This window comes from Acanthochromis polyacanthus, chromosome 21 (assembly GCF_021347895.1).
Source record: "Acanthochromis polyacanthus isolate Apoly-LR-REF ecotype Palm Island chromosome 21, KAUST_Apoly_ChrSc, whole genome shotgun sequence".
In the NCBI taxonomy this organism is placed as follows: domain Eukaryota; kingdom Metazoa; phylum Chordata; class Actinopteri; family Pomacentridae; genus Acanthochromis; species Acanthochromis polyacanthus.
In genome coordinates this window covers 5094431-5113316 of record NC_067133.1, presented here as the reverse complement: position 1 = coordinate 5113316, position 18886 = coordinate 5094431, and the positions used below count along the sequence as shown (strand labels likewise).

At 41.0% G+C, this 18886-nt stretch overlaps 1 protein-coding gene across 1 annotated transcript; it reads right to left on the bottom strand.

The window, feature by feature from the left end:
• Positions 1–2494: 2494 nt before the first annotated feature.
• cdc42ep1b (CDC42 effector protein (Rho GTPase binding) 1b) lies at positions 2495–17333 on the bottom strand. The gene is given in 6 exon segments (XM_051940947.1): positions 2495–3068; positions 3101–3383; positions 3385–3629; positions 7674–8226; positions 11095–11593; positions 17160–17333. Coding segments are annotated over 4 exon segments (1038 nt in total). The 5' UTR covers positions 8128–8226; positions 11095–11593; positions 17160–17333; the 3' UTR covers positions 2495–3012.
• Positions 17334–18886: the final 1553 nt, after the last annotated feature.

Here is an 18886-nt window from a genome sequence, read left to right as displayed (position 1 = left end):
TTCCCAAAAGCGCCGGTCGCTGCCGACCAATCAAGTTCGAGCTTCAGCTTTGTCATGCTGTCAATCAACGGTTACGCGCACAGCAAGCAAGCCCATGCAGAGTGGGCGAAGCAACGCACTACGCAACCGTGCACACATTTGTTTTGCTTGTGGAGGAGAGAGAATCAGGGATCAGCAACTTCCAGAAAAGTTACCAATCCCACGGCTTGTCAGGCCAAGAGACTGCAGGACGTTTTTTTGGCTCGGGTGCTCGCGTCGCTCCCCGACCATAGCCCGGCTGACGGCTCGTTTAGATGCCCGACCTCTGGAGGAAGATGTTGGCGGCGTCTGGGACATACTCTTCGTCAGGAGGAGTCATGCAATTCTGAACTCTAGATAGAAATAAATAAACCAATGTAACACCATATACACGCGTAAATGCACTAAGTTTGATAAATAACGTCATCGAGAGGGATACACGAGTGTAATCACATATTGAAACTTACTCGTTAGTCCTAGCAGATTCATGTTATTTTGGTATTAGGACAAGTTAGACTCAATACAGAATCTAACGTAATTCCTTTATTATTTACTAAATGTACTAAATGTAGAAGAGTGGAAAAACAGCAAAACAGGCAAGATGCTGCAGCACTCCGGGCCACTCCTGTCAGGTACTGCGCGCGTGCACAAATAAAGGGGCAGGCGTCAACTAACCGTGACGTCACCCGTTGGTTTCAACGCCGAGAAAATGAAGCCCGGATTTTGCTACTTCCTGGTCGCCGTTTTGGATTTTTGGAAGCCAGTGACGTAAAAAGCGTCATCAAACAGACTGGACCGGAGAGCAACTAGGGGCAGGATTGGCTGAGGACTCTCTTATCCCGCCCACATTTTACCGCAGAGGCTTCTGTTGCTGTCTATCAAGTATAGCCACGCCCCCTGGCTCCGCCAACTTTAACGATTTATTTAAAATTCAGTATTGATTATTTAAGATCGGCCACCTGATCTCTCATTTGACCATGAAAAACTAACGGGGAAAAAAAAATCCTGAGCTGTAGAAAATCAGTCTATCAAATTTTATTTTTTCCAAAAATGAATTTGGGGTCTATGGAGGAAAAAGCTTTTTGGAGCCAACCCTAGCGGACGGCGGGGATATTGCAAGTTTTTGACACTTCCGGGTTGGCTTCAATTCTGGAGCCAGATGCTACGTCCATTATATATACAGTCTATGTAAAGGGGCGAAATCAGAGGGAGGTGGGCCAACAGTGTTTTGGGAGAACACTGCCGATTCAACTCCGGACACGAGCTTTAAGTTGCAGTAAATCCTATTGTGGAGCCTGTATATAGTAAGTGGTGACTGAGTTTTTAATTTCCATTGAGAATAAATAATTTCAGTTCAACTTAGAAGTTATTACAGTTACTGTAAGGTGATACAAGCTTTAATTTGTCACTAAAGCAATGCGTACACAGGGATGTATTCACTTCTGTCGAATACTCTAATTAAAACGATCATTAGGACATGGACTTGTACTATCCAATTCAATTCAATTTATTTATATTTTGCCAATTACAGTCAAATTGTCTCAAGATGCTTTACAGAACCCATATGCCTGAACCCCCAGAGCAGCCCTAAGGCGACGGTGGAAAGAAAAAACACCCTTTTAACGAAAAGAAACCTTGAACAGAACCCGGCTCTTTATGTGGGGGACCCATCTGCTGCTGGCCAGATGGGTTGAGAGGTAGAGAGGGGAAGGCATGGGTGAAGAGGAGGGTGGGGAACAAGGAACATACGACAACTGGATACATGCATGATAAGTTAGATGATACGTAGAAAGTACAAGCCAACATTGAAATTGATTCATAGTTCACTGTCATGATGTACGGCTCTGGTCATTAAATATACTACATGTATAACTGGCAGTTAAATTCAAGCAGTATGTAGATGAGAGTATCAATACAGAGTAGACTGGTGGAAATGAGCAGCTTGAAGCAGTGGGCTGGAGGAAGGTCAGCAGCAGCATCTCACAGTGACATGATGAGACGAGAGAAGTTGGTGGGACAGCAACCACAGATCTGAAGCATCCAGCTCTGGGACAAGGGACACTCAGAGAAAGGACACAGGGAGAAACAGAGTGAATGCAATGTAATAATGGTTATATATATTAATATAAAGGTAGCTAGAGTAAGGCTCAGTGCATCAAGAGAGGTCCCCCAGCAGCCGAGCCCTATTAGCAGCAGAACTAGGGCAGAACTAAGGACGTCAAAGAGGAAGTCGGTTGTGCAAATGAAGACTCCAACTGATCCCCTCATGGTCACCCAGCTAGCCCTAACTAAGATTTGTCAAAAAAGGAAGGTTTTAAGCCTGATCTTGAAAAGAGAGAGGGTATCCACCTCCCAACCCAAACTCGGAGCGGATTCCACCAGAGAGGAGCTAATAACTGAGGGCTCTGCCTTCTATTCTACTTTTAGAAATTCTAGGAACAACACGTAACGGAATGAAAAGATTTCTTCAACAGAGTCTGTTTTTAAATCAATCTTTTATTACAATCAATCTTTTTACAACATTAAGTCTAGGTGAATATTATACAGGTTACAGGAGGCTGTCATAGATTTAGGATGAATATTAGAAATGTACAACTGTGAAAAATAAAGAAATAAGGGATTTAGCTCCCTAATGACAGATTTACAAAGAAAAAAGTCCCAAATACTGTGTTCCTCAAATCCCAGGTTCAGACCATTAACATTTATGGATGTAAAAATATTGTGTTGGTAAACGTTGTGATTACATAGTGTTAGATGTCTATATCCTGAAAGTAATCCAATAAATCTGTAATATATCACACCTTGAATGTAGTAGAAGACAGACAATAAACGTCCTTCCTTCAGGACCTGAACACAGACCAGTATCTTGTAGTTAATGACTTACCATGTCTGTAAGAGGAGGAGAAATGTTTCTATGGAGGAACAACAGAACATCACACATTACATCTTTCCTGACTCAGGATGGATGTTTTAAGGGTTTAGGAGTTTGAACATCTACACTTTGATCTCTTCCTCCTCCTCATTCAAGGCACAGCGTGTTTTGTGGCTCGGGGGAAAAAGCTGGAGAGCCGCTTGCTGCTCATCCTCGTTCTACTCGTGAAGGACCCTCCACCGTAATGACGAGACAGGACGTCAGCTGCCCTCTGGAACCTTTCTGTCTCCATCCCAGGCTCTGCTCTCAGAGGAGACCCAGCGGACACATTCAGGTGTTCGTACAGGCCTCCTCTCCTCCTCCTGATCGGTCCGCCTGCTGTTGCTACTCCGCCTGAACGACCCACGCACACAGAGGTGCTCGGTGAAGTCACTGCAGGGGTCTGCACGGGCGTCTCCGTTAGAGAGCTGTCGTCATCTTCATCCTTCTCTCTTTTCCTCCTCCTCACCTGCTGCTGGGCTGTGATTGGCCGTCTGGAGGCAGCTGGGGTTGTCGATCAAGCTCAGCACCTCGGTCATGAGAGAAGGGCCCAGGTCCACGGTGAATGAGGTGAGGGAGTCCGAGCGTGTCAGGGTGATGCCGCCGCCTTCCGGTAGAGACCCTTTACGGACGTCTCCATCTTGGAACTGTCTGTCAAGGTGGGAGAGACGAGGCAGAGTGACGAATCCAGACTGCAGACCTGCAAACACAACAGAAAACTATGAAGCACCAGACATGATCTGAAATAAATATATGACTGACAGTGAGGGAAACATGTGGATCAGGATGATTACAGTGGTGGAAAATGTTGTTCGGACACCCCATACATTTGTGAAATATTGCATTAACACTCGTGTCGTCCTGCGGGTTAAATGACCCGTTTGAAAGTTTGAAAATGTGGGAAAAAAATAAATTTTCACAGTGAAAACTTCCACCTTTTCAACATTTTGGGTGAACTGAGATTAAAGACAGTGTTTAATTTATTGGAACATCTGTCATCAAAAATCTGTCCAAAATTATTTCCAAAAATATAAATTGTACTGTTATTTATTCGGCACATAACTGTGGGTTCCCAACGCTTCATTTTTAACAGGAGTGAGGAACTTCAAACTGAATTCACATTTTTATACCCAAGTTTGAGCCAGCACGTTAGAATTCTCAGTCAGAAATTAATCAAGAATAACGTGCAACCACTAAAATTATTTTCTCTGTTCAGGAATACGAGCAAATAACTGTAGTTTGGCATCTCAATCAAATAATGTGCTTTTCTCCTTTTTTGAGCTTTTTGGTAAAACGGTAAATTTGAATAGTCATGGATAGCAATAATTATATTTGCACATACTGGTGGATTAACCATTACAGAAAGATAAAAACATTTGGTAATTAGCAATACTGTTAATTTAGAACAGCGGTTCAAATATCTTACACTGGGTGATGCTTTAGTAAATTTCTAACACCTTCTGTTGTGTTTACAGCTCCAGTTTTGCAACCTCAACCATCTCCAAATTTAAAAAAAAATTAACAAAATGTGCTTAGGACATCACCTTCAATCATTTCTTCCTCTTTACCAGAAACAAAGCACCAGACATGTATGTTTTAAAGAAGAAACTGATGGCGAAATAACAATGGGACTTTAAAGTAAGAGGCTGTCAAATCAGTTTTGTGCAGCAGTTTACCATCTTCACCACAGGGTGGCAGTATGCAACAACCCAGCAGTAACAGGGTGTATTTTTGTGTATTGTCACCCACACTAACCCACAAAACTTCAACTTCTAAGTCTGAGTGTCCTCCACATTTGTTACAACTGACAGGCAGTAGAAAAGAAAACAGCAGTTTGATGCCACTGAAAACAGAAAAAAGGGGAAAGAACAGCAACAGAGGAGGATTCATGTTTTATACAGGGAGCTGAGTAAGGATGGGATAATGTTCTGTTGATAAGTTTAAAATTACAAGTGTAAAAGCAAATTAAAACATCTTCACAGTACTTGGTGAGACTTAATGTTGACCCTGTAAAACCTGAATATCGAAAAAAAAAGAGCAAAAAATAAACTAAATATTAACAACAATAATAGTGTGTGTGTGTGTGTGTGTGTGTGTGTGTGTGTGTGTGTGTGTGTGGAAATACACAAATATGGAAAAAAAATGAAAAAAAAAATCTAAATAAACATATATATATATATATATATATATAAAACTCAAATATAGGACGGACAGACAAAGAAAAAAACGAGTCAAAATGAAACAAATGATTGTAGATATTGTAAACCCAAATATAGAAGATAACTAAAATAAATATGTTTTCTTTTTTTGCAAATGTATGTGTATGATGTATTTTTGCAGCGATGCGTTTTACAGGGTTAAAAATGTGCAGTGGTGGATGAGGGAAAAGATGTGTGTCAATGAACCCAAACTCAGTTTTCCCATCATCCCTCACTTCAGTGGCTCCATGTTCCCAGTCAACATCACTCTGAGCAAATTCCTCATGAACTGGGTAATAAATCTGGAGAGGGAAAGGGGATTTCCAGTCCAGACTGTTCACCCTGCTGCCCGATAGGCTCCGATTGGTGAGCAGATAGAATGACGGGTGTGTTTATGTTGTTCATTCACGCAGTCACGCACACACAGATGACAGGAAAGACGAGATAAAATACGACTCTCCTACCAGAGCAGCAGTGTGTGTTTGTGTTTATAGACCCAACTGTGTACAGGTGTTGCCTAGGTGATTCCAGATGACTCAGAAGAAGGCCGTGTGTTTGCCGGTTGTCCCGGAGGAATGTGGGAATGATGTTGATAGGAGGGCAACCTCACCACTCTATTTGTGCCTTCACTGACATTTACAGCACTGTTTGCTCCAAGTCTGCTGGAGAGTCAACAGTAAGAACAGGCACTATAATGATTTAATGCATCATTGTACCAGTTTTTATCTTGATTTGTGTTGACTCATACAGGGGCAGCTGTATCACTGGGCGGTGGCCCATATCTAGGTCACTGATCATGGTTTTTGGGTCACATCTAGCAATGGGTTCTGGAACTTTTTTGACTTTGTGCGACCTTTTTGTATTCAGTTTTGTCAGAAAGACACACCTACTACATTTCATTTGACCCTTTGATGCACAACAAGCCTCAAAAGTGACCCGTATTCAACGGAAAATGGACATCTCTTGATCCATGTTGTGCATCAAAGAGTTAATATTTATTACATGTACAAACTTCACAGATTTGGGCTTTAATGCTTTGGGGATCACGTGATCAAACCTACACAAGCATTTTGTTTCATCACCGTCCTGTCAATACTTATAATTCATTTTTTCTTGCACTATTTAAAATTAATTTTGCCACACACCAGGCCAGCCTACAGTGGCAAAGCAGTGCTTATTGAATTTTTAAAATTAAGCTAAAAATATGAAAAAAATCTAAAATTTGAACTGGAAAATCTTCAGCCTCAGCTGCATGGACTATTTGACTAGGATTTATACACTTCCATGAAAATCTGTAACCCTAACAAAACATATATTGTGTGCATACTAGAGCTGGATAATTAATGAATTACAAACTAAAAATTGTGATTTTGAACAATGAAATTAGTAACAAAGGCTGCAATGTAGCTTTGGAAATAACTATCAGACTGCAAACTGTTTTCTTTACAAAGTCTACACAACAGACCTTCAAAATTGATAATATTGCTTGAATACTGGTAATACATTGTAAAGTGTTAAATTGTTATTAAATTCTAAAATTCATACATTACCTAGCTAAATGTAAAATTTTCTAAATGCACACTTGAGGGCCGAAAACATTTTGACTCACCACTAAAATAATGGGGTTCCTGCATAAGCTATAAAGTCAATAGATAAATTAAAATTAAATGATGACCCAGGAAAGCAGAAAAGAAAAGAGCTGTTAGATGATAAGGCAGCCTTTTTGAAGCTTTTTAAAAAGGGATACAGACAGAACGCTGGTTCTAAACGGCATGGAATCAAGTAAACAGCTCTCCATTACAACCTTAGGAGAAAAAAAAAAAACAATGCAGCTCCACTAAGAATCACAAAGGAAGAGGCAGAAATCATTGGTCACAGCAATCTAATAATTATTCCCAAAGCTGTACATGCATTAGTGTGTCTGATGTGGGGTTTTAAACGTTGCGTAAATGATTCTTCCATGTGTGGCGGTCATGTTTTTAATACATTGAACTGAAGGTCCGCTTTAAAAGCTGATATCAATTAAATTAAATTTTATTTATATAGCGCCAAGGTGGGGGATATCACATTAAATTGCAATATCTGTCAACACAGGTGTGGAATTCAATTTTGAATGAGCATAATGCCCCTTCTGTTACAAATGATGTGACAAAAAGGACAAAAGTCCAGCTGAAAACTGAAGTAAATCAGTTGTAGAATTACCCAAGCATCAGTTTATCATAGAAGGCCATTTTAAAGGTAGAAATAGTTCAGCTCAATTCAATAAACAGCCCTGTTTCTACTGTGAGCTTTGACTTTTCTTTGCCATGCATACAGCTTTTCTAGATGCAAATGAGACTGCACACAAACACAATCTGTGCTTCAATTAGATTTGAATTCATCCGTTACACTCTCGAGATCACGCCCTGTTGTCTCCTTAAATCACCAGATTTTGATCACTGCCTCTACATTTCCTCTGCTCACTTTTAATGAAGATAATCTCGCTGTTAAGATGCTTTACATAAACCCCGTCCCCATGCTGGAGGTGATTATCTGCATTATCTCACCATATGTGTAGAAGGAGTCATCCGTGGCGCTGATGGAGCTGGGGAACAGCACCCTCTGCAGGCACCCGTTGGGAGAGTCCACGTTCAGCTGCGGCAGAGAGATGGCGTTCTTGATGATGGGTGAGATGTCCGGTGGCGGCGATGACAGGTCTCGAGAGCCCCCTCGCGGCCGCGGCCCGGAGTTCTTCCGTACGTGCCTGAAGGTGCGCGTGAAGAAGCCGGTCGTCTTGGAGCTGTTTGCAGAGTCTGGACTTCCCGGCTCCCTGTTGCCCCCGTAGTTGCTGAGGAAGGAAGTGTCACCGAACACGTCGCCGCCACGGCCTACGTGCATCGTGTGTCGGAAGTCACCCAGCGGAGGGCTGATCATGTCCACGGAGAGGTCGCTCTTGAAGCGGCGTTTACCCTGGGAGCCAGACACGAGGCCTTTAATCCCTGGCAGTTTTCCCAGACTCATGGCGGCAGAAAAAGTTGTGTATTTTCCCTTTATATCAGTTGAGAAGGTCTGAGCTCCGATTGCATGTCAGTCAAGTTTGAATTCCAGTTTCGGGGTCCACTGTAAAACCAGAGAGAAAAAAAAAAAGTCAAATGCCTTGACAGTGAGGACAGAAAACACAAATATGTGGTTGTTAAGTTGGCAGGGAATGTGTGTATAATCCATTCTCCATAGAGTCACAGCCAGCTATTCATCCACTGCCTGCTTTTCTTTATAATCTACACTGCAAGATGCCACTTAGATCCCCATTTAAATCCCCTTCTCTGCCCCTTATTCACAGCTAGTGCTGCACATCTGTCCAAAATGCCCAAACTCACTTCTTCCACACAACAGCAGCTTCTAATCATCGCAAACTAACAATGAGACAAATGCGAGGCCATATCCTGTTTCCTGTGGACACCGCAGCCTGTGTGGTCAGAGAGTTTGGGCCTGACCAGGAGCTGGTTTGGTTCAGAGAATTATTTTGTAGAAATACAAAATCCAGCCACAGCTGTAAATACACCGACATGTGATTCCAGCCAATAAAACTAAGCAATGAAACAGACTGGTGTTCACTGAGTTTTAACCTTTGTGTCGTCTTCGGGTCAAAAATGACCCAGCCCTGATGTTTAATAGTGTAGAAAACCCCCTAAATGACCTTTACTCAACTTAAAATTCAATTACTTTTCCTTTACAGTCCTACATAAGCTAGAGTTTAATATGTTCTTATTTTTGTTTTCCATCTATTTTATTATTCTTGTAGGTTTTGCACCTTGTGTGTGGGAGCAAAGATTCCAAAGATGTGAGAAGGATCTTATTGTTTTAGTTCAGTTTTGTAGTTTTCCATTGTACATTCTACAGTGCACTGTTTTTTCCCCTTCAAAAATGTATTTCAAGCTACTTTCTGCACATTTCTGGTACTATAAGATATACAAGTACCATTTCCTGCTGAACAAATAATGTTTACACCTATGCACGACCTTTAGCAGCAATAAGTGATAATAAACCTCTACTTTAGGAAAGATGGCATAAAACGAGCGGTGTCCACTGATTAAATACAGTCTTTCTGCACTCTGAAGAGGGAAAACCTAGGCATTCACAAAATGTGTGAGGCATGACAGGTTGGTTCTCTATGTGAAAATGTTCTTAAACTTTTAATAATGAACTTTTAATGATATATACATGGAATCACTTTAGATATTTTTAGGATTTTTTTTGAAGATTTGTCATTTTTTGAAAATATTTGCAAGAATTTCCTTGCCAAATTTGGGGGATTTTTTAAAATAAAACTTTTAAGGAATTATTGGAATTTTCTTCCTGAAAGTTTTGCAAATTTTCAGAAATTTGGGGATTTTTTTATTCTGAATTTTGGGATTTTTTTCCAGACCACGAAACAACATTTTTTGTGCCTGCAAATGAGGACAACAGGAGGGTTAAGACAACACGAGGGTTAATTGTTTTGGACTTGGAGAAGTGTTCTCTTGTCAGTCTCAACTTATGTTTCGCTTGCAGCACTAAGAGGATCACCACAGCAGGAGGCCTTGTGAAGCTGAAGTATGTTTAATGTGTTTTTTACCCAATTAAAAAAAAAAGAAATACTGAATTTTGAGGACAATATATAGCTGGACGTCATGCCAAACCCAGCAAACCTGTTGAACTTTATCAATAACTACGTTCAGGAAATATAATTCCGTTTCTCTTTAGGTTCATGAAGGTGTGACTTCCCCTCTCACTATTATGTAGGTTTCAGGTTAGCCTACAAGGATTAACACCCAACTGCATATCTGAGGTGTATGCAGTGCTTTTAAAATTACTTTTGCAACCCAAACACACTGCATGCCCTGAAGCAAAGCAGCAACGAAACGCATGGATGACATGAACTGGAGAATTTAATCCTACATACATAAATTATACATTTCACATACATTTGTTGTTTTCGGTTCAGCAACCTTCTGAGACTTTCTGTAATCCTACATCACACAGGAAAATGACATCACATCTCCCCTATTCTAGTTTCCCTCCACTGGTTCCCTGTCTGTTTTAGAATTGATTTTAAGAATTTACTAATCATTTTTAACCCTCCTGTAGTCCTCATTTACAGCACCAAAAAATATTGCTCCCTTGTCTGAAAAAAAATCCAAAAATTCAGCAAAAAATTCCCCAAATTTATAAAAATGTACAAAATCTTCAGGAAGAAAATTCCTCAAAAGTTTCCCTTAAAACATATATTTAAAAAAATCCCCAAATTTGGCAAGAAATTAAAATATATATATATATATATATATATTTTCAAAGAAAGAATCCCCCCCCCCAAAAAAAATCTAATAAAATCTAAAGTGATTCCATATACATCAGTAAAAGTTCTAATATTTTCTTTAAGAACATTCAGGAAAAAAATCCCCAAATGTTCTGAAAGAAACATTTAACATTTCTTGTTTTTCAACCAAAAAATGCTCAAAAATTTGCAAAAAATGTTGAAAATGTGGACATCAGAAGTTTCACTGTGAAATTGCCCCCCCCCCATTTCCAAACTTTAAAACAGGTCAATTGACCCACAGGATGACACGAGGGTTAAAGCTCACCAGGCCTTGCACATGGCTATACTTTAGACATGCTAACCCCGTACGTCCCCTCGTGTGGCCTTAGATCCTCAGGTGGGTCCCTCCTGGTCGTTCCAAAGCTGAGGCTTAAATCCAAAGGTGACCAGGGCTTCTCCATCAGGGTCCCTCGGCTTTGAAACGACCAGCCTGAGGAGACAAGGCTTGCCCAATCAGATTCTTTTAAATCACTTCTTAAAGCCACTTTTATAGACTCGCCTTCAAGTAAAGTTCTCCTTTATCACTACTTGTGAATGTTCTTCTGAAAGGTGCCATACAAAAAAGTTATTGTTATAAAATGACTCACAAAACAGCCGATTATCACCACAGCAGTGCCTTCTATGTTGCTTACTGGCAGTGAAGCCGTTTGGTTTCAACTTCTCAGAGGAGTTACTTCTGATGTCTTCTTTAGTGTCGTCCTCTTAAAGCCGGAAAGCAGGGGGTCCACTGCCACGCACCGTCTCCCACTAAAAAGGTTTATCCATGTGTGTCACCGCTCCGTCCACAGGACATCCTGCCACCTCGCCTCTTTGTCCTCTGTTCCCTGGTTCTTCTGCACCCACGATGCAAGGCTTTGAGAGGCAACGAAAACAATCAGAGCGGAAAAAGACGAACTGTGATGCACTCTTGAAAGGGGCAATAAAGTAAAGCGCTGTAATCCAGCAACTGTTTTGTCTGCATCGTCCTGGAGGAATGATAAAGCTCCTTCAGGATTGTCCAAGCACTGGATTAGCTGCTAATCCCCTCTTGTCTTCCCTCCCTCTCTGACTCTGCCTTCTTCAATCCACTTAGTTCTTCGATGTCTTCCAGGTAGGGGGTTCTCTGTTTTCATTGAGTTCACACAGGGCCAGCTAAAGACCAGGAAGAGAAAGAGAGAGATGTCAGTGACACACTTAACTAAACCAGGAGCATTCAGCCACAGAAAACAGGTCATGCAACTAAAAAACTGGCCCATGATGGGAATATTCAGGAGAGTCTGAACTTGACAAATAAAATGCAAGTTTGCTGAGAGCTTAGATGAGTCTTTGGTGTATTTAGACTCATCTGCTACTTTAGAATTATATCTATTTTAATCCTGGCGCAGTTCAACCACTAGTCAAAATTGCCAGCTATTTTAATTATTCATACAAGTCATCACAAACAAACATTCGCCGTTACTTCTTTCTCTGGTTTGTATCATGTGGTTTGAGGCTGCTGGTTGAGACAACAACAACCTGTTTGCTCATGCGCCATCTGGACCGATCCTAGCAGATTTGTACTCTTAAACACCATAAATACTCTCTTTGGGAAGATAGATTTTCCCTCAGAACATCCAGAGGCCCTGTGGTTCTGTGTTTCCACTCTGAACACCTTACTTCCAGCCTGCTGCAGAAATGAATCCAAGGCAAAAGGAGCACTGGTAAGCTCCCAACACGTGACCTCTGCAGGATGCAGCCAGCCCTGGATTAACTGCTGCCAGGCCAATCTGGATCCGTGATATAACACCTTCCGTAAGGTGATGGTGCCACTCCGACTTGGCACTGGTCTTGAATACATTTTCAACTAATCCCAGAGCTCCAGGACAACTATTAAGAGGTGGCGATCGTTGATTTTCATTTATTACCTCATAAAAGGCATGGAAAACCGGAAAAGAACATGATAAAGATGCATCTGATAGCAGGAGCATTCAACTTTGAGGCCAGTCGCATACAGGAGGATGGATTTTAGCTGCTATCTGACCACTTCTGAACTCCCAGCTCTGTAATACTTAGCTTAAGTTAGTGATTAGGGACTGTGGGGTACAAGAAGGTAAGACACAGATAAGCATTAGCAACAGAGAATCAAATCCGCTTTCAAACTTCCTCCATTTTACTCTAACTCACTTTTCAGTCATCTGATGTGTAATTCACACCTTATCGTGGTCAAATCAACACGTTTTCTCTTGCTCTTCTAGCCTGTCAGATTTTCCTACCACCCTTAACAGCTGTTTATACTGACTTTATGAGCAGTAAATCCAGCCTCATGTAAAATAAAGTGTAATACCAGCACATAAATTCACTTCGAGAACTTAATTCCCCAAATTGGCCTCGTTGGAACCACACAGAAAGACATTCCGATCTGCTAAACATGTTATTTATCCCTAAACTGGAACCTGCAGACATCCATAAACAAAGCCTGTTTCCACACGAGCAGCCGGACTGATTGCAGACACAGAGACAGACGTGGAGGTTTGGAAAGTGTAATGGGAACAGCGTGCAGCGGGGAGAGAAGACCGACCGGACGACATCTATTGCAGCCATCAAAAAAAAAGAAAGATAAAGATCTGAGGTTGCTGATGAGAAACACATTTTACCTTCTGTCTTTATGTGTACTTCTATTTTAGGCTTTTCCTTCAGGCGTTTTATTTCCCCTCTGTCACAAAAACAAAACTTCAAACATGCTTCTCTTCCCCGTCACTCTCCCTGAAACATCTGGTGCCACAGAGCCACAAACTGGATAACTGGGCTGTGATTACATTTGAGGGGCAGCGGCTCAGAGGGAGATACGTCCGTCCACTTGTACACAAAGTTACAAATACATGACTGTGGGTCAGCTCTGCAACATCATACACTAAAAAATACCTATAGCGAACCTCCAATGAAGTTGTGTTCAACCAGAAAACTACAATAAGTCAGGGGACTATTGAAAGAAGTTAGATTTTTACAACATCTGAAATTTACTCAAATTAGAAACATCTAGAGAGTAGAAGTAAAAAGCAACACTTACAGCAGCTCATTATTACCTTGGCATACAGGATTCCAAAGCAAAGAATCAAGTAATAAGTCAATAAAATCCTTTCATTCAGTTAAAAGGTTTTGACTCCATATGCATGCAGTCATCCCATCAAAATCGGGTCTCAAAAGCCTCACATCTCACCATCCCTCTGTGTTGCACAGAGAAATCCATCTTCAGGTTAACAGTAAAGGTTATTCTTTCCTATAGTTATGTCCATCCAGTTATTTGTTGTTTGTTTTTGTGTCAGCCATCATTTTGTTATTGCTTTTTTCCCTGCAGCTAGTAATATACTGAGTATCTGAGTTTTTGATCTCTGGAGAAATGCATCCTAAATATGTGGTTTTCTTTAATTACTAATTTTAACCTAAATTGTCCAGACAAGACTTGAAATACTCATTCAATATTTTGGGTTTTTCTGCCTTTTCTTGGCTTTATTTGACAGATTAGTGTAGAGACAGGAAAGCAGGGAGAAGAACGGAGGGGAAAACCTGCAGCTGGAATCGAACCCAGATCGCAACATTGGGGACTATAGCTCCTGTTTATGGGTCGCCTACTCAATCAGTTCAGCCACTTGGGCGCCCAAACATTAAGGTTTAAAGCCAATTTCATCATGTTACCTTCACTTGAATTTCATTTTGAATCAAATCGAGAAATGTTGGTTTAAGTTACACTTAATATCAACTTGATGCAACAATTCAATGTCAACCCATTCAATCAATCCAAATAATGTCTATTTAAATCAGTTTATTAGGGTCCAATACACGAATGGTAAGAAGATCCTATTGAAATGCAAGGAATAATTTTTCTTCACCGTTATTCCTTCTTTGGACTTTTGAAGGCCTAAAAATACTTTGAAAATGTGTGAAACTTTGCACATACATCAGGACGGGTGAAAAGTTTTAGATCTCAGGGGATTTACATAGGTGTGAGCCGAAGTGGTTTCATAGCACCACCTGGAGAATTTCAAACATTTACTATGACCAGTGCGTGTTACCTACAGTTATGAAATTTGGTATACATATATAACTCGTCAAGATGCACCAAAATGTAATTGACAACCATGCCCAAAACCCAACAGGAAGTCAGCCATTTTGAATGATGTATAATGTTTTGGACAACTTCAAAAGCTATAAACTCAAACAGGGTAACCCCGACAGAGAAATTTGGCCAGGATGTACACCAGTAATGGGTGATGAAAAGTTATCAAATGCTTTGCAAAAGTCTGAGGGCGTGGAAATGGCGGCTGGCAGAATTTCCCCAATTTGACATGACACAGAAAATGATGTATAACTGGCCTGTACATGCTTCAGTCCAAAATAAATTCTCGGTCGCAGTGCCACCTGGTGGACAAGCTTGGACTCGCCGACCAGAAAGGATGCAAAGACCTGTTCAATTCTGCTTGCAGCTTCACTTAGATTTGTTGAGTTTTTTTTACCTTGCAACCATACACTCAATAAGTACTGGTACAGGGTCCTTTGACTTGCTTTTTAAGAGTGTAGAGAAAAGCACCAGCAAACTGTGGTTGAGGTCAGAACACCCTGACCATTACGCACTGCTCAAAAATACAACATGCACTCAGTTTACAAGGATCTACTGCTGCAACGTGGCAATGCACTCAATGGCCTGCCAGGTCCTTACGATGAGGTTGTGTGTTTCTGCAAAGCAAACATTCAAATGTCTTAAGTGGCATCAGACTATTTTAAATGTCATGTTATCTGATTAAGGTGTATGCTATCTGAAAGTGTTGACGTGGGTTCAGAATTACATACGTCTCATATCTGAACTCTGGCTCATGAACGAACTTCCTGCTCACTCCCTCTTACTCACTTTTCTTGAAGTTCAGCCGAGTCAACAAATTGCTCACAAGAAAAAACACTCAAGACAAGATTTCAGTGCACATTACACCTCTTCAGCTTGTTCAATCACTTCTTTTATGGTGAGCAAACAGTAAAGAAACCATTGCAAAACAACAGTAGAGCAAGCAAACAGAGTGTTTACAGCCCGGTTTAACTCTTCCCATCAGTCACTGCTTTCATGAACTCCTTTTTGTTAATGTATGAGACTTCTGTCAACAAAACTCCAGGGAAATGGGACCAAACAAGAGCGAAGTGCAAACATTTCTCATTCTATTCAAAAGCTCTAACTAACAAAGAGGGTAAGGAAATGTCTCTCCAAACTTCCACCTATAGCAAACGTAAACAGGGCGGTGCAGTTGATCGAATATATTCTGGCTGTTTAAAGGAACTTTGCTTGTTTAAAGGGCCATGAATTTGATGTGCACCAAGACAGAGTCCACACTCACAGCCTCCTGGTTGTATGAAGATAAAAACACAACACAAACAAGGTGCAAAACTACAGAAGAAGAGGATCTAGCTAATCAGACAAAACACCGAAATTGTAAAATACTAAGAGGCAAAGACAAAACAAACACAGCAAGTTAGCCAACATAGTTAAATATATAAAGTCGAATATACACAATTAAACCAATTGCGAGAAGGACTTATCCTGGAAGAAACTTTTCAGTGATATTTTAAAAGACACAGACAGCGTGAGACCTTATGGGAGGGAATTCCAGAGAACACTAGAGACCTCATCACCTTTGATCATAAGGAGAGATTCAGTAACAGAAAGTTCCTGAGAATCTGAAACCGCTATCAAGTTCCTGAGGTGTTCAATGATCTCAAATGTAAGGTGGCACATGTGAAGCTTAAAGAATATGCACTAAAACATTAAGATCAATTCTTGGCCAGTGAAGACCAGCAAGATTTGGAGTTTCCCCTTTCAGATACAGGAGTAAAGTGCGATACAGTAACGGAGTCAGTTGAATGACTCAAGCCATGATGCCGCCACCTCCATGCCTGTCTGCCAGCACACTCATCTCAGAGCTGGCGCAAATCTACAACAGTTGTTCTGTGGCCCAGCAGGAAGAGAACAGTGACCAATTGATTTTTAAATGCTTCCACCACACATCACGTCACTTCTTCACACAGCACTTAGATCTTCCTGAAATTCAAGGCATCCAGCAGCTCACATATGCTAAATTCAAGATGCATTAGGAAACTGTACAAAAGAACAAGCAAAGCTGCAAATTAATGCAAGATGTGATATCTGATGCATGTTACAGGGCTTACAGTCACTCCTATTGTACCTCTAAAATAATGAGAAGTAGTGCTGCCAAAGAGGATGTACACAAAAAGTAACTTCAAAGTCTGTGCATTTCAAACAATGATATAGGGTTGGATCAGATTCAGTCAAATGCTAAAAAGTTTCCCATTCACGACATTTGTTTTCTGCTGGTCAGACTTTGAGACTCCTCTTCTTTACATATTTTATGGAATAATGAAGCTGTGTTATGATTAATGCACATACTGTTTGTTGTCTGATCTTCATGGACACAGTACATGCTAAAAACATGCCTACCAAGGGAGCACGCAAAGGTTGACTGTAGAGATGTTACAAGAGAGCAAAGTGACACATCTGCTGCGGTTTCGTTTCTCTTCTATTTTTGCACCGAAATGCACTCGAATTTTTTCAAACAGAAAACCAACACGACCGCAGTGACTTAGAGATTTTTTTAACGTGCTATAAATGATCTTGACGTTGCTTTCACGTGTCCATTTAGCAAATTTCATGCACTTAACAAAGTGAGTCAAACTTTCTTACCTTAAAATAAACTCGGAGCGCATTCACGTCGCACAGATCGCCTCCTCTCTCTCAAATCCTCCTCGGTCTGTGGTCTGCAGCGTGTGTTTCCACTTGGACGTGAAGTTTGCATCTGTTAAGGACTGCAGACAAGCAACTCTGAGCCGCTGCCGACAAGTGAACTGAAGGAGATGGAGAGGAAGAGGAGGAGGGAGGAGAGGAAGGGCTGGAGGTGGGTGGACCTCCAGAAGCGTGAATAACTGCATGGTAATGAATGTCGATGCATGCTTGGGGAGGAACAGCTGTTTTTGTTTGTATTTTTGTTTCCTGAGGCTCACATTAGCAGCAAAGTAACGTCAAAATGTTGCCTTTCCTGATCTGCACTCATTTACTTTGTTGAAACATCTGAAAGCCAAACTGTAAAAGACTAATTCAGCTTACAATTTTAAGTTCCCCTGCTGCTTTAAAACTAATTAATGGAACTTATGTCATGAATTATGCTGGAAATCCTAAACCACCAAGACAATAAGTGGTTACAGGAAGAGACTGCAGGAGGACTATAGAGCGTGAGGTGAAAGAACACTCAGCAAGAGTGCAACAGATCATAAACTTTCAATATGAGTAAAAACTAAGAGTACATGTGTAAAATATATGCAATAGAAGAGCAAAAAGACAGCGAATAGATTAGCAGAAGTCCAGCAATAGGCAAGCTTGAGGTCATCAAAGGGGGCAACATGATAAAGAATCACATTGAGCACATCATGTGAGGTTGAGGCCTCTGATAATAAACCACTGTGACTCTTCCCACACTCTTCTAACAGTGTGGGTTTGTGCTTCTTGGCTAAATATAGGTGAATGTGCATGTTAATGGTTTTGCATTGTTAGCCTTTGTCCTGCTTGTGTTTGTCTGTGCATATTTTTCACAGTGGTTCAGGGGTTAGCACTGTCACCTTGCAGCTAGAAGATCCCCGGTTCATGTCACTGCCTGTGTCTTTTTGTGGAGTTTGCATGTTCTCCCTGTGCATAGAAACAGGAGGTAAATACGGAAGGGTTTTATTCAAACAACTAAGAGCTATAACACAAGAAGGGAAACCAAAACCAAACTCTCTATAAAAACTCACCAATTAACTAAAGGGAACAACTAACACAGAACTAACTAAACTATCAGAAAGGGTACTCACAAGAATCAGGACTGAAAAAAAGGAGAAAAAGAAAAAGGCAGGCAGGAGCTGATGGGAGACAAGAACAACAGACTGAAGACAGAAACGGGGCTGACTGAATCTAGGAGCAGAACTGAGTCCATGTGGGAAATCCAGGGGGGGGGGGGAAGGGGAAAAAAAAAGCAGAGTCCAAGTGGGGATACAACAGTCTATAGTCTGGTGGGGAGTGAGTGAAGGAACGAGGCTTATATAGCTGGAGGTGTGCTTGGAAACAGGTGAGTTGAATGGGCTGATTGGCGCACCTGAATCACATTGTTGCAATCAGAGAGAGACACACTGAAGGAAGAAGGAAAAAGAGGGGGAAGGAGGGAGAGGAACAGGGCCTGGAGCAGGATCTTAACAAAAATAAGGATAAAGCAGTGGATAGATAATGGATGGATTGTTGAAAAATCAGAATCTAATTCTAAAAAGTCTGAAATGAAAGCTCATAGGTTCACTCTATAGTGTGTGTGTGTGTGTGTGTGTGTGTGTGTGCTGATTGCATGCAAATCTCCACTAAACAGGAGTAATGATGGACATGCAGTTTAC